We start from the raw sequence: 15,797 nt of genomic DNA, 5'->3' as shown, positions 1-15,797 counted from the left end.
TCTGAACTCTGTCAGCATCGCCGTCTATTACTCATTTGGTTCTCTATTAGACACTCCATCTTCTCATATTCTTCTCTTGTTCTCTGGGTGTGTGTGTGTGTGTGTGTGTGTGTTGTCTTCTCAGTCAGACTATATGCTCCCCCAAGGGAGGGACCACACCTTCCCCTTGTGTTCTCTGTAGCGCTTCTCATAGTGCCAGATTCAAAGGAAGTCCTTGGTAAATGCCTCGATTCACTTGTTTGACTAATGCCTGGTTGTCCCTGGGGCAGGGACCCACAGATGGTCTAGAGTGAGACAGTTCAGGTGGGGCTCATTCCCGATGTTCCAAAGAGGAACACTCTCTCCCCAGGATTCCAGGGGGTGAATGTTCTCTCTCCCCAGGGTTTTGTCATGGAATGTTCTTTCTCTCCAGGGTTACTTAAAGGAATGTTCTTTCTCCCTAAGAGTCCACAGGGAAATATTCTCTTGCCTTTCTGTTCTACAGAGGATTGCTTTGTCTCTTCAGGATTTCAGGGGGAGATCTGATCGCCCAGGTGTATTTGTTCTGGCCACGCTAGGCAGGGAGAACCATCTGGTCCAGCTGAAGGCAGGATTTGGGACTGTGCTGCAGGCCGGGGTTGGGGGAGTGGATCTGCCAAGCCTACATCTCCCTCCCCACCTTGCTCTATCCCAGTGTGTGTCAGGTGTCTCTGGATGGGAAAATGGATTTATGGGAACTGCCAACCTCGGCGTCTTAGTGGCCTTGTGTGGGTTCCCAGGCTCGGGCTGCCGTGGTCTTTGGTAATGGAAGATGACACTCTTGACAGGCTTTTCTGCTCCCTGTGCAGATGGGAGTGGCTTAAAGACCCATAGGGGAGCCAGGGCCTTTCTGCCCCATGTACATGTGAAGAGCTTGCCTGGATTGGGGATGGCAGCTGTTTCTGCAAGACTCAGCCTCTCTGACCTGAAGGTCAGACCTGAACAAGCAGGACAGGAGGTGTATGTACGTGTATGTTCAGCACATTTGTGTGTGCATGTGTGTACATGTACATGCATATACTCACATGCACGTATGTGTGTATGGGTGTGTTTGTGTGTGCATGCATGTACATTTGTGTGCACATATGTATGTGCGTGTGTATGTATGTACGTGTGTATGTGTGTGTGTGTGTGTGTGTGTGTGTGTGTTTCCAGGAAGGAGAAAATCAGGGGCCAGTAGCTGCAACAAAAAGAGATGAGGAGAGTGAAAAAAGATGTCCTGGACCCAGAGAAAGTGCATTCCTGTTCCCCCCAGCCTAGAATGGAGGGAACGAGGAATCCCCGGGCTGCCTCTTAAGGTAGTAAGCTTCCTGTTGCCGGAAACGTTGAGGGAGCAACTGGATCACTGTATGTCAGGGATGTTTAAGGTGGGGATCCCTGCCATCCCATCAGTTGGGATGTGGCCACTGAGTCAGCTAGGTGATACGGTGCATAGAGCACTGGGCCTGGAGTCAAGAAGATCTGAGTTCAGATCTGATCTTAGACACTTAGCAGCTGTGGCTTAGCCTTGGGCTAGTCACCTGTCTGCCTCAGTCTCCCCATCTATAAAAAGGGGGTAGTAGCCCCTGCCTTCCAGGAATGTTGTGAGGTAAAACGAGATAAGGCACACAGAGTGCTTTGCAAACCTGAAAATACTCCATAAACGCTAGGTTGGGCTCTGTGGCCATTAACAAACCTTCCATCTTTGGATCCACGATTCCAAGATTCTGGGACTATGCTGGCTCTGCTCCCGTTCTTATCCCTGGATCTCTATTTGCCTTGGGTCTGCCTTGGTTCTAGGGAGGGTTTGATTCAGGCGGTATGGCCTTCCAGTAGTCAGAATGCAGGGGTGTGTGTGTGTGTGTAAAACACAGTATCGGGTGACCAGTGCCGGGCCTAACCGTGACCTTGACCCTGTAGACTCCTGGATCGGAGCTTGGCTAGAGCCCCCAAAGCCCGCCTGACTGGGTGCAGTGGGTCAGAGACCCTATTACTATTTAGTAGGACATTGAAAGCCCTGCTTCATCTGGCCCTGGTTCCAGAAATTGTGTCTGCTTCTCCTTGAGACACTTTGCTTCCTGCTCCCTGGTTCTGCTGGCTGACCTTCCCTGGGCTAGTGGCTGCACTTTGGGACAGGTGGTGGTTTTTATAGACCTGCTTCTTTATGGGAAGTTTGATCAGTTCTGGCTGTGCTACAGTGAGGACAGTAAATAACCAGAGGGCAGCTCAGTAGCACAGTGCATAGAACACTGGGCCTGTCGTCAGGAAGACCCATCTTGCTGAGTTCAAATCCAACTTCAGATACTTTCTAGCTATGTGACCCTGGGCAAGTCACTTAACCCTGTATGCCTTGGTTTCCTCATCTGTAAAATGAACTGGAGAAGGAAACAGCAAACCACTCCAGTGTCTTTCCCAAGAAAACCCTAGATGGGGTCACAAAGAATCCGACACAATTAAAACAACTGAACAACAAGTAATCAGAGTTGAGATTCGAATCAGGGCCATTTGATTGCCAAGCCAAATCTCTTCCCACCGAATCGGGCTGCCTATGTTATAGTCCTGACTCAGATGCTACCTCCTACATGAGGCCTTTCCTGACCCCCCCTGCAGCATCTACTCCCTCTTGCACCCCCAAATTACCTTGTACTTGTTTCATTTATATGAAACTGTATGTGCACACACACATATATGTATATATACTTATTTTCATTTATATTTCTGTAGATTTGCATGTATATATTGTTTCTCTCTTAAGTACTATTCAGCTAGCTCATTGAGGACAGGGGTTGTTTTTTCCCCTCTGTGAGCCCAGAGCCTGCAATGCTTCACATCCAGTAGGTGCTTAATAAATGCTTATTTGGTTGAGTGATTCTTTTAGCTCTCTAATGAAATGGTAAGGTCTCCCAGGCTCTCTCTTCTTTCCCTTCTGCAGTTTCTGACTCAGGGCTTTGGTGCCCCACAGACTTGGTGAGTGATTAATTGATTCCTTGAGCAGCTCCCTCCTGGCTGGGCTTCTGCCACCCCAGCCCCCAGGGACCCTTGCCTGGATGTGAACACTTTCCCCTCCTCCTTCACCTGGCTCAGGGCTTTTCCCCAGGGTTCTAGCCCATGACTCAAGTTGTTGGCCCAGTGACTCCTGTGGCATTTATTTTCCTTTTGGAAGCGGAGCTCTCTGGTTCTGTCTGGTTTGATTTAAGAGAAGGGGCCAGGGATTGGCAAAGGGGTGACCTGGAGCGGATGTGGGAGCAAGGAGGGAAAGCAGACTTTGGTTTTGCATATTGGGTTTCAGGAATGTCTCCCACCCTAGCTGGGCTTCATTCATCCCTTCCCCTGTGCAGAATTTTGGACGGTTAGCTCTGTAAGGGGCCCTAGGGACTCCTGGATTTGGAGTCAAAAGACCCGTGTTCATATCCTCTCTCCACTCCTCCCTGTCTAGGTGACTTTGGGTAACTCGCACCCTCCCAACCTCAGTTTGTTTAAAATGTTAAACTGGATTACCTTGAAGCTCCTCTCCGTGTCTAATTCTGCCATGCTAGTCTAGCCCTTTCATTTTACAGATGGGGAAACTGAGTCCCAGAAAAGGAAATTGAGTTACCCAAGATCTCCTTGTTAGTAAAGTGCGGAGAGTCTAGGCTGGAACTCAGGCCCACTGTCTCCAAATAGTTCTACTTCCTGATTCCTACCTCACGACTTTCCTTCCTGGTCCTTAGAAAGCTTCTCTTGCCATTTCTGGCAGCCGGGTGGTACGGTGGTTAGAGCATTGGACCTAGAGTCAGGAAGACCTGGGTTCAGATCCAACCTCAGATATTATTGACTAGCTGTGTGAGCCTGGGCCAGTCACTTACACGCTGCCTCAGTTTTCTCATCTGTAAAACAGGAGCATTTAATAGCACCTACCTCCCAAGGTTGTTCTGAGGATAAAGGGAGGTCATGTGTGTCGAGCACTTGGTAATCCTTAAAGTTCTCTATGCATTCTAGTGACTCATTTCCGCTTTTTCCCTTAATTCTGCTAGCCCATGCCCTGATCTTCTCAGAGCCGGTCCAATTATCAGTCATTGCATATGAGGAAACTGTGAGTGCTAGAGAAAAAAAAAAGTTGCTTTGATTCTCAGTTTCCTTATATGTAAAATGGGTGTGTGCGTGTGTGTGTGTGTGTGTGTGTGTGTGTGTGTGTGTGTGTGTGAGATACTTCCACTACTCCCCTCACAGGATGATGAGGAAAGGGACTTAGTGAAACCTTTACAGAGAGAGAGAGAGAGAGAGAGAGAGAGAGAGAGAGAGAGAGAGAGAGAGAGAGAGAGAGAGAGAGAAACACGAATGTGCTTGATAGGAGGGGAGGAAGGCAGCATCCCTCAGCAGTGGGATGGAGGACTCTTTCCCTTCTCTGCCCCGCCCTCCCAGGTGCTGCTTCTCTGCTTCCTGCCTTGTTTCTCAGGGCCATAGCTGAGGTTGAAGTCGAAGAGCATCACTTGGTGACCCAGTTTCTTCACTAACTAAGACAGTTTCTCCCCCCAGGGTTTCCTACCAGTGATGCTAGACAAGAAGGAAGGATATTGGGAATTGAGCCCTGGCCCTTTGGGCAACAGAGTGAATAGACTGCAGTTCAGTTTCCTTCCGCTTGTGTGATCCTCTCGACTCTCCCTAGATTCTGCCCTCATGTAGCTTCTCTTCTCCATCGCTTTCCCAGTACGACTGATAATTATGAAACAGAATTATATCATGTCACCAACTCAGACCTGAGTATCCTAGGATGTCAGAGCCTGGAGGGGGCTCTAAGGCATTTTACAGATGAGGAAACTGAGGCCCAGATGTCATAAAACTAGCTGAGGAGAGAGCCCCCGAGCTCAGTTTCCTCTTCCTAAGGCTCCTTCTGTCGATAAACTCATTGGTTGTGGCAGTCCGGCTGGCACTGGAACCCAAGCCAGTGTTCTTGTCCAATGCCACACACCATGCTGCCTCCCAGCATGGCGGAGGAAAGGAGCAGGCGTTTGGGGTGAGTCAGCCCTAATGAACACATTTCCTCCCCTCGCCCCAGCTCCTTTCTCTGCCTGGAGAGGGTCTGTGGGAGCCGTGGGGAGGATGGGAGGAGGAGCTGAGGTCCCTGCCTCTCTCTGTCCCTCACTTCCAGCCCCAGAGTCAGACCCACATCCCACCACCCCTGTGGTTTGCAGGGAAGTTCACATTTCTGGGAAGTTCCTCAGGGGTCTCTCTCTCTTAATTAAATACATTTGTTTTGTGAAAGCGACTAAAAATACTCCTGGCTGATGTTATCGGCAGGCTGGCTGGCGGGGAATCAGAGGAGTCGCTCTAATTAAACGGCCCCCAGTTTGTTTGTGATCTGGAATACATTTCCATGCTAATAAGGCAGCTGGGGGCAAGGGGGGGGGTCCTCTTTCTCTCCCCCAGCTCCCTCTTTCTGGATGGCAAACTATGCAAATGACTCGGGGCTTTATCATGGAAGAGGCGGGGGGAACTGGAGCGGAGCCAGTTGAAGGGACAAGGAGGGGGTAAGAGGATCAGATGGGATGGGGATTGGGGTGTTTGGGTTTGGGGTTGGGCATTGGAGGCCAGAGGGAGAGCTCTGATTGGGTTCCCGGCTAGGGATTGTCAAGCTGAAGCCAGGGAAGGGCTCCCACTGCTTTCGTATTCTGAATACTGATTACAACACTAATGAGTGACAAGGATGTGGCACTTAAGCTGACAAAGCACTTTATATATATTATCTCATTCAGCCCTCACTCCAGGTGGGTGAAGGAGGTTCAGAGGGGTTAAGTGATCTGTCCATGGTCACACAACTAGTAAGTGTGGGAGGCAGGATTCAAACCTGGGTCTCACCTATATACAAATCCACTGCTGTTTCCACCATCCCTCAGGACCCTCATTGTGCTTTTCTGTCACATAGCAAATGGCAAAACAGGGACTTGGTCCTTTGACTTGGAATCCAAAGCTGTTTCCTCTCCCCTGCAGTTGTCTGTGAACAGGTGCCTTCTGGAGACAGAATGCTCTGACTCAAAAGGGTGATTAACAGTGAGAATTTCAGACAAGCTGGTTGGGAGGGATTGCTTTGGTCTAAGGCAGGAAGCCTTTCAATATTTCCCAAGTCCTACCACCTGCTTTATCTGTAACGAAAGAGTTGAATTATATAACAAGGCAGATCACAGGTTATTAGAAGACATAGGAGAAATCCACGAGTCGCAAGTTTATCAGTGAGGAAACTGAGGCCCAGAGAGTGAATGTTTTTTTGCCCAAAGTCAGTGGTGCAGGTGGGATCTGAATCCAGGCTCTCTTGACGCCCATGTTTGATGCTCTTTCCAGTACACTGCCCTTGTTCAGGGAATCTCTACATCCCCTTGTGTCTCAGGAATTCAGTGGCGAATCTGTGTCCAATCTCTTCTTTGCAACTTGTGTGGATGAGGAAGTCTCCTTGTTGGACTCCCAGCAAGACCTAGGGATGGGATTACCTATAAGGGGTCCAGTCTCCCAGAAGGGATTTATGATGGAGTTGACATCTGTCCCTATAGGTAAGAGACTGGGGTCCCGTGTTCAGTTCTGGAAGGTTGTTAGATGTTTGTCCAAAGAGTCTGACCTTCTCCTTCCTCTCCCTTGCACAGATCCTGGTGGACTTGTCCAGTCCTGGGGGACGCCCGGCTTTGCAGTATGAGAACGTGGTGGCCCACGAGGGCAGCTCCATTCTGAGAGATCTGGTTCTGAGTCCCAGCCGGCAGTATATCTATGCCATGACCGAGAAACAGGTAGGTGTCCGGGTCTGCATTCCTGGGCTCTTGTTCATTGGTATTCTTGGCACTAGCAGGCATGCGATGATGAGTCCCTTCTGTATGCCAGGTTCTGGGGGAGGCACCCAGGGGTTCTGCTGCTAAAAAGTTGTACAGATAGCCATTTTACATACATCTGGGAGCCGAGAGGAGGCACTGTGACTTCATGGGGGGGGGTCACAGGCTTCTGTGCCAGGTGCCCTGGGTTTTTTCCCATCGCTCCTGCCTGAGTCACCGAGCTGTTCCAAGACTTGATTTTTCTCTCCTGTAAAAAAAGGGGGAGGTGGGGATCATAATCCCTGCTTTTTCCTTCTCACGGAACTTCTGCGAGGATCAGAAGAAATGATCGGGATAGAAATCAAAGTCACGGACCTTTCTATCATCCTCTGCTGTTTAGTAACATAGAATAATCATAGCATTTATATAGAGCTTTCAGGTTCGTAAAGCACTTTATGTGTGTTTTCTTGTTTGAGCCTCCCGACTATCCTGGAAAGTAGGTGCTGTTACCTTCATTTTACAGGTGAGGAAACTGAGGCACGGAATGGCTGCATGAACTAGGCCATGTGGCTCGTAAGTGTTTGAGGGAGGATTTGAACTCAGGTCTTAGGAGTAGTAGTAGAAATAATAATGATGATGATAATACCATTTATAAAGTGTTTTAAGGTTTTCAAGGTGTCTTACTTCTGTTAATCTCATCTTTTTCCTACGAGGACCCTGAGGCAGGTGCTATTAAAATCTTCATATTATAGATGAGGCAGTGATTGTCCTAGGCCACCCAGCTAGCACCGGAATGGGCGTAAGAACCTCGATCTGTTGATTTTACATGTTCTTGTCAGTAGAACGTGCTTTCTGTCTGCATTCTCTGAGATACACACTCCCTTTTCTCTCATCCCCCTCAGGCTGGGGCACATAGTAGGTACTCATTCTCCTTCGTCCTGCACAGGCTGGGGCACATAGTAGGCACTCAGGAGAGGTTCCCCAGCCCTTTTGTTTTGGTGCTGGGTAGGGAGTGCCCTGGTGGATTCTGGCAGGAAGTCCCCAAATGGCTCATTCTTTGTCCTGTTTCTGCTGCCTGCCTGGTGCTCCTCACATTATCATTGCCTGAGGGCTAAGTGGCTGGGATGTATTTATCTCATTAGCTGATCCAGTTTTTCTGAACCTCTAGTTCAAACTTCCTCTTATCTTCCCGGAAGTCCTTCTGATCATTGACCCTTGAGGGCCCCCAGCTACATGACCATGTTAGAACCAGTTTGGGGCTTTATTAGAGGATGGGGATGAGCAGATTCCTCCAGCTTTGTATCTCTCTAGCCTCTCTGGGGTCAGCCTCTGCCCCTTTGGAGAATGGAAATAATGATTCACAGAATATTAGAGCTGGAAAGAACCTTGGAGATCATCTGGTTCAAACCCTTCATTTTATTTTATTTTTTAAGTGTTTGACATGTTTTCTTTTCCTGTTGCTGTCAGTTTTTACTGATACCCTCACCTCCATAGAACCTTTGTATAGTCAAACAAAACAAATGAGCTCGTTGGCCTCATCTGTCTCCATCTGCCTCATGCCACTTCTCTGGTCCTCCACCTCTTTGTTCCCCATCAGCCTGCTGAAGTTCTGGCTGGCCACTGCATTGGTCAGACTTCTGAAGCCTTCCAGTGTTGTTTGCCTTTCCATCAGTATGCTCAGCCTGTTCTTCTGGTTCTTCTTCTTTCACATTGCATCAGCTCATAGAAGTCTTCCCATGTTTTTCTGAATTCTTCATATTCATCATTTCTTTACAGTGTAATAATATCCCATTATATTTACATACCACATTTTGTTCAGCCACTCTCTAGTGGTTGGGTACCCACTTTCCTTCCAGCTTTGATGCTATAGAGAAGCATGGTGGCCTACTGGATAGAGAGTTGGCCTCAAAGTGAGGAAGCCTTGAATTCAAGTCTTGCCACTTAATGTACCCTGGACAAATTGCTGAACCTTACAGTGCCCCCATGCCATGCTCTAAGAGATGGGTGCTGATCTCCATTAATAATGGAGTTTCCTCTCAGGCATTCCCTATGCCGATGAAATCATAGGCCCCATCCAAGAGACCAATCGTAACAATCCTTTGTCTTTGACTTCCTTGGAGTATATGCTTAGAAATGGTGTCAGTGGGTCAAAGGAACACATTCATTTTATAGAGGGCATAACTGAGGCCTGAGAGGGTCAATGAACTGCTTAATTAGTAGGAAAAAAAGAAGCAAACATTAAGCACCTACTGTGTGCCAGGCACTGTGCTAAAGCACTTCACAAATACCTTATTAGGTCCTCACAGCAATCCTGAGAGGTAGGTGCTATTATTGTGATCTGCATTTTACAATTGGGGATACTGAGGCAGACAGGTATCTGAGGTTCTATTTGAACTCAGGTCTTCCTGAGTCCAGGTCTAGCGTTCTCCACTGTGCTACTTTGCTGCTACCTGCTCTAGGTCAGTAGGTGTCTGAGCTGGGATGGAAGCCTAGTCTTCTGATTTGAGATCCAGTGGCATTTTTAGTACAGTGCCCCCACTCCCCAGAATTAACTCAGAGCCTATTAAAATATACCCAGCCCTGGCCTAGACATCCATTGAGTGTTGTCTGTTCCAGATCTGATCGTGTCTTGCTGTGATAAAGATTTCTTCATTTTTACTGTGTTCAGACTCCTGTGTTTTTTATCCACTGTCCTCTGACCCTGCCTCAGAGGGCTTCCTGTAAGTCAGGAAAGGGAGGGTATGATAAATGAGAGCAAGGAGGGATGATGGCAAGAGGAAGGAAGGGAGGGAGGGAGGGGAGAGGAAAGGAGGATGGTTGTTTGCAGAAAAGGAGAGAGATAGGAGGTATAGAAAAGGAAGAGGATGGATGGAAGGAAAGAGAAAGGGGAAGGGAAGAAGAGAGGGATGGGGGAAAGGAAGGAAAGAAGGGGAGGAAGGGAATAAGAGAGTGATGGAGAGAGGAGGGGAAGAAGGGAATGAGAGTGAGTGATGGAGGAAGGAGGGAGGAAGGGAATGAGAGTGCAAGAGAGAAGGGGAAGAAGGGAGTAGAGTGAGTGATGGATAAAGGAGGGGAGGAAGGGGATGAGAGTGAGTGATGGGGGAGGAAGGGAATAGAATGAGTGATTGAGGGAGGAGAGGAAGGGAATAGAGTGAGTGATGGATAAAGGAGGGGAGGAAGGGGATGAGAGTGAGTGATGGGGAGGAAGGGAATAGAATGAGTGATTGAGGGAGGAGAGGAAGGGAATAGAATGAGTGATTGAGGGAGGAGAGGAAGGGAATAGAGTGAGTGATGGAGACAGGAGGAGTGGAAGGGGATGAGAGTGAGTGATGGGAGGAGGGGAGGAAGGGAATAAGAGAGTGATGGAGAGAGACGGGGAAGAAGGGAATGAGAGTGAGTGATGGAGGAAGGAGGGAGGAAGGGAATGAGAGTGAGTGAAGAGAGAGGGGGAGTCAGGCAAGGAAGAATTAGAAGGGGGGAAGAGAAAGAAAGAAAAGGAGGGCAAGAGTGGGAGGGAGCGAGACAGGGAGAGGGGAGCCTGGGGGGTGGGGAGGAAACAAAGGGATGTGGGAAGATAGAGGAGGTGGGAGGGAAGAGACTGATTGAGCCAGAGAAGTGTCTGGGAGAGAGGACAGATGATAATACTACTAATAATAATGAAAACCCCCTTCGAAAGCTACTTTAGAAATCTCGATCATTTGGTTTTCTCCTGAGCACCTTGTTCACTAATTCATCACTTCCTGCGACAGGAGTGGCCGCTCTGGTTCTTGTTCTGATTGGTCAGCTCCCTCTCTCTCCCTCCTGGGGCAGCACCTGGGGCCACTGAGGCTGCCAAGCAGATGTCGCCTGGGGCCTGAGGGCTCGAGTTTTGTTAGCCAGCTCGGCCTGCTGGGGCACTGCACTTACTGACTGCTGCCCAGGAACAGTCACTGGTCACATCTCCTCTACCATCTGGGTCTGGATCTGGCCAAGCCGAACTCTTTGTGTGACCTTGGGTAAATCATTTCATTCTTTCTGGGTCCAGGGTCTCCTCTTCTATTAGATGATCATGGGATCACAGATCAAGAAGGTCATTGAGATCAATCCTCACCTCCCCTATTTTTATATACAGGGAAACTGAGGTAATAAGCACAGGCAGGATTCAAACTCAGCTCCTCTGACTCTTTAGTTTCAGTGTCCTTTGTTTTGCTCCCCACCCTCTCAGGGTTCCCTTCCAAGCCGGAGAGCCTAGGACTCTTGGACACGATGAGCTGGCCCCAAGCGAGATGTCCGGGGCACAGTCCCTGCCTCCAGGGAGCTCCTGGGGAGACAAGACTGAAATCCGTGAAATAGTCATTGGTCTCTCCGAGGTGGTGCTGGGCAGGTGTCAGATTGTCACATGGGTCAAGCTTTCGAGGGAGCTCCATGAAGGAATGGTCACCGGAGCCTGGAGGGGCCCCAGGGGCTGTGAAACTTGAGCTGGGCCCTGAAGGGTGAATGGGGTTTGGGTTAGCGGAGAGGAAGAGAGAGCATCCATCTCCAGAACTGGAGTGCGTCCTTGCCCCTCCTCTTCTCCCCTGCTCCCTCCTCTTCTCCCCTGCCCCCTCCTCTTCCTTCCCTCCTCCTCTGCTCCACTCCCCCCTCCAGGTGCCTCTGTCTTGAGGAAGGAAGGAAGGAAGCGACTTGGGGGATGCTCCCCACACAGGGACAGCCAAGATGGGCCCAGGAGGCTTGTCTTTACCTGCTGCATTCTTGGCTGTGTCTACGAACTTGTTTTTGTCAGTCCTGGAGCACACCTGTGCCTCCTGCCATTCAGGGCTGTGTGTGCTCACATGTGCACTGCACACATGTGTACCCATGGATCACATATGTACACACCTGTGCATGTGCATATATGTGCCTGTGTACTCTTTATATATGTATGTATGTGCAAGCACATGTGTGTCCGTAAGTGACTTACCCAAGGTCACGCAGTGCCTCAGTTACAGAACTGAATGAGGTCTCCTGAGGGCATTCTCTCCTTGCTGCGTACTTTCTGCCCTTATCCCCTGCCTTGTCTCCATCTATCTCCAACTCCCGGCTAGGGAGAATGCGCATTCGAGTGTGTGCGGAGCATCTGTTTGAATGATCTAGCGATAGGAGGACGGGATCTGTGTTGATACGATCTGGATTTGAGCCTTTGTCATGATGTCCGATTGGTCGTATAGCCACGGGCATGTCACTTATTCTCTGAGCTTCAGTTTACTGATCTTTAGAATGGGGCTAGCGATGCAGCACCTGCCTCCTGATGAACTGCTTCGTAAACCTTAAGACTCTTTGGAGATGCGAGTTGTGTTGTAGCCTTTGTGCTGTTGTGTGTCTGTGTGTCAGGAAATGCCAGGCTTTGGGGAGCGCTATTTCCTTGTCTTGATGACACCCACCCCCTCTCTGAATGAGGGGCTTTGTGACACGTTTATTCCTTAAATGAAAGTGAATTAAAAATAATTTTGTTTTCATATTTCAAGAATTTTATTATAGCTTCTGCAATACACCCTGGGGTGTTGCTAAGCCGGGGTTGGGAGCCGCTGATCCATATATATCTCTCTGTGTTTCTAGAGATGCAGTGCGGTTCAGTGGAAAAACACCAGCTCTGGAGCCAGGAGGTCTGGGTTTGAGGCCGAAATCCGCCCCCCCACCCACCCTTGGGGTCTCAAATCCATACAATTTCCCTTATCCACAGAGTGAAACGATCATATCTGGGCTGCCTCCTTTCCAGTGGTGTTGGGAACATCATTCCCAGGTGGTGGCTGGGGAAGTAGATGCTCACCCCACACAGGGGAAGCACCCCCCTTTTCAGTGTGAAGAGTCATGAAAATGGGTGGCACATTTTAATGGCACTGTCAGACCTCCGCTATCTGGAACCTACCTCACTTAGCTAGAATGCTGCTTTCTGTGTCTCTGAGGATAACGACTCAGGAAAGGTTCCTGTCCCCACTTCAGGCATCCAGAGGGGCAGGCCCGAGTGGTACCAAGGGGCCTGGGGACTTCCAGATGACTTCCATCTTATTTCTCAGGCAGCAGTGGTGGCCCTTGGTGGGAGCCTGGGAAGGGATTGAGGCCTTGGTTTTACAGGAGAGGGAACTTGAGAAGATAAATGACTTGACCAGGTTCCTACTGAGAGGCGGACACAGGAGAGAATCTAGGGTCTTGTCTTCAGGCTGGTGCTTATTCTTCCCCAGCTAGTTCTGCTGCCTGCTTTAGTGTAGAGTGTGTGTGTGTGTGTGTGTGTGTGTGTGTGTGTGTGTGTGTGTGTGTGTGAAAAGAGACAGAGAGAGTCAGAGAGACAGAAGCCTTCTTTTCTGGCCATGGCTAGGTCAAGCCCAGGACATACAAAGATAAGCATTCAAATATTCCCTCCCATCAAGGAGCTTGCTTTTTATCCCAGGAGACGGTACCGATGAAGAATCGAGGGGACAGTGCTGGGGACCGTTCCTGGAATTTCACCGGTCTCTGGAGCTCGGCAGTGAGGACCTTCCTCTGCTAGTGAAGGTCAGGACTTCTCTGTGAGGTCTAGTCTTAGAGAGCCGTGTAGACCCCTGAGAGGTGGCCCACAGCAACTATGTCGGAGGGGAGACTCACAGCGCCCAGGACATGATGTCTTCTGGCCCTCAGATAAGCTCAGATGCAGTGTGATGGGGGTGGGGGGCGGGAGAAGGAGGCACCAGCCTCTGAGGGTTGGGCAAGGTGACCAGAGAAGGTATGGTCTGAATGGAGCTTGCCAGGAAAGAGGCGCAGCTGAGCAGGGGTCTGGATTGATCCCAGCTCCAGGCTTTACTCTTTAAAAAACATTTTGTGAGGGGCACCAGCGCAGGACTCAAACTGCCCATCTGGGGTCCTTTGTTTTAATTTCCTGCCTGACCCAGAATTGGTTCTGGAGCTGAAGGACCTGGGTTCAAATCCACCTTAGATGCTTATCAGTGCATGACCCTTATCCTCCTTGGATCTCTGTTTGCTCAGCTGCAAAATGGTAGAGCTTAGAGCAGCTGGCCTTGGAGGCCCCCTGTAGCTTTTAGAGCTTGGATCTTCTTCTTTCAGACGTTTCCTTGATGCCATCTCTCAGGCCATCTATTTCTCATAGGTCTTCGTTGGAGATAAAGCGTCCCCAAAGGCTCAGTGAGACTCGCATGGCTTTGAGCCACACTAAGACTTTCGGGACACTGTATTTTGTAGCCTGCTTGTTTATTGCATCTTGGGTGACCCACAAGTTTGGTTCTTCAGTGATTGAATTGTTCAAAAATCTCCAGCCGAGTAGTGATGTACTAGTAGTGGTAGTAGCAGTGGTGGTAGTAGTAGTATTAGTAATAGCAGAAGTAGTGATAGGGGTAGGGGTAGTAGTAGTTGTAGTGGTGGCAGTAGTAGTTGTAGTGGTAGTAGTGGTGGTGGTGGTGGTGGTATGTATATAGCACTATATACATAGTATGTATGTAGCACATTCTGCCAGCACTTTCCTCACGTGAGCCCACTGAGGTCTGTAGTGTAGCTATTACCAGACCCATTTTACAGGTGAGCAAGCTGAGTCTGAGGGCTCCACCTGTGCTCACAAAACTGGCAGGCATCTGGGGTGGGATTCAGAGCTAGCTTTCCTGACTTCAGTCGTAGCAGTGTCTGCCATGCTGCCCCTCTCTAATCATGATTATGTTAATATTGTACATTGTCATTTAGATGATAATAATCCTTTCTATCCCTGGGAGGTGGGCAGAGTGCATGGACTCAGTGCAGCCCACAGCAGGGAGAGGGCCCTGGATTCTCAATGGAAGGACCCGGGTGGGATTTGAACCTTAGCTCTGTGACTTCTTACCTCTATAACCGTGAGCAAGCCTTTTGGGCCGTAAGCTTCCTTTTCACTAAATGGGAGGTTTGGACTAGGTGTTGCCCAACTTCCAGCTCTAAATCTGGGATCCTGTCATTCATCCATCCATCCATCCATCCATCCATCCATTCAACTTCCAGCTCTAAATCTGGGATCCTGTCATTCATTCATTCAGCTTCCAGCTCTAAATCTGGGATCCTGTCATTCATTCATTCAGCTTCCAACTCTAAATCTGGGATCCTGTCATTCATTCATTCAACTTCCAGCTCTAAATCTGGGATCCTGTCATTCATTCATTCAACTCCCAGCTCTAAATCTGGGATCCTGTCATTCATTCATTCAGCTTCCAACTCTAAATCTGGGATCCTGTCATTCATTCATTCAACTTCCAACTCTAAATCTGGGATCCTGTCATTCATCCATCCATCCATCCATTCCTTCATTCAACTAATCACCAGGAATTTATTAAATGCCCACCCTGGCCAAGCCCTGTGCTAGGTGCTGGTGCTATAAAGATGAACAACAACATAGTCCTAACCTGTAATGAGCTTATAAACCACACTGCTCTATGTCTGACCTTTTATTGTGGATTCACCTCATAAGACCTGGGTTCAAATCCCAGCCTTGCAGCTTCCTAGCTGTGTATCCTCAGGAAAATCACTTCATCCCTTTGAGCCTCAGTTTCCTCATCTGTAAAATGGGGGTGGACTAGATGGCCTAGAGGGGGCGCAGTAGGGGAGCACCGGGCCTGGAGTCAGGAAGACCTGAATTCAAATCCCTCCTCAGACACTTACTGGCTGTGTGAGACCCATGGCAAATCCTTTAACCTCTTTGCCTCAGTTTCCTCATCTGTAAAGTGGGGATGATAACAGTACTTCCCCGGAAGAGTCATTGTGAGGATCAAATGAGATGATGGTGTATCAGGTGCTGAGCATGGCCCCTTGGCACAGAGTGAGCCCTGTGTCCCCGTCAGCTCTCAGCCCCTTCCAGTGCTCTGTTTCTGATCCTTTCATCTCCAGAGGACGGGGTCTCTCTCCCTGCAGTCAGACTTCATTCACATGAATTCATTCATTCATCTGTTTTTATGGAGTAGCTGCTTTGAGCAGACGAGTAAGAGCTGGTGGTGGAGGAGGGGGAGGGGGAGGACACCCAGCCACTGATAAATGCAACGCCAGGCAGATGCATTAATTGCATGAGAGGCC

General features: G+C 49.2%; 1 protein-coding gene across 1 annotated transcript in view; it reads left to right on the top strand.

The window, feature by feature from the left end:
- Positions 1-4,961: 4,961 nt before the first annotated feature.
- Positions 4,962-15,797, top strand: part of PLXNA1 (plexin A1) — a 161,732-nt gene continuing 150,896 nt past the window's right edge. The window contains exons 1-3 of the mRNA XM_036739649.1: positions 4,962-4,990; positions 6,313-6,415; positions 6,609-6,749. Coding sequence (XP_036595544.1) covers positions 4,962-4,990; positions 6,313-6,415; positions 6,609-6,749 — 273 coding nt within the window. The remainder of the gene's footprint in view (positions 4,991-6,312; positions 6,416-6,608; positions 6,750-15,797) is intronic.

The sequence above is a fragment of the Trichosurus vulpecula genome, chromosome 9 (genome assembly GCF_011100635.1).
Source record: "Trichosurus vulpecula isolate mTriVul1 chromosome 9, mTriVul1.pri, whole genome shotgun sequence".
Classification (NCBI taxonomy): Eukaryota; Metazoa; Chordata; class Mammalia; order Diprotodontia; family Phalangeridae; genus Trichosurus; species Trichosurus vulpecula.
Note: the sequence above shows the minus strand (reverse complement) of the source record. Positions and strands in the feature narration are given on the sequence as shown.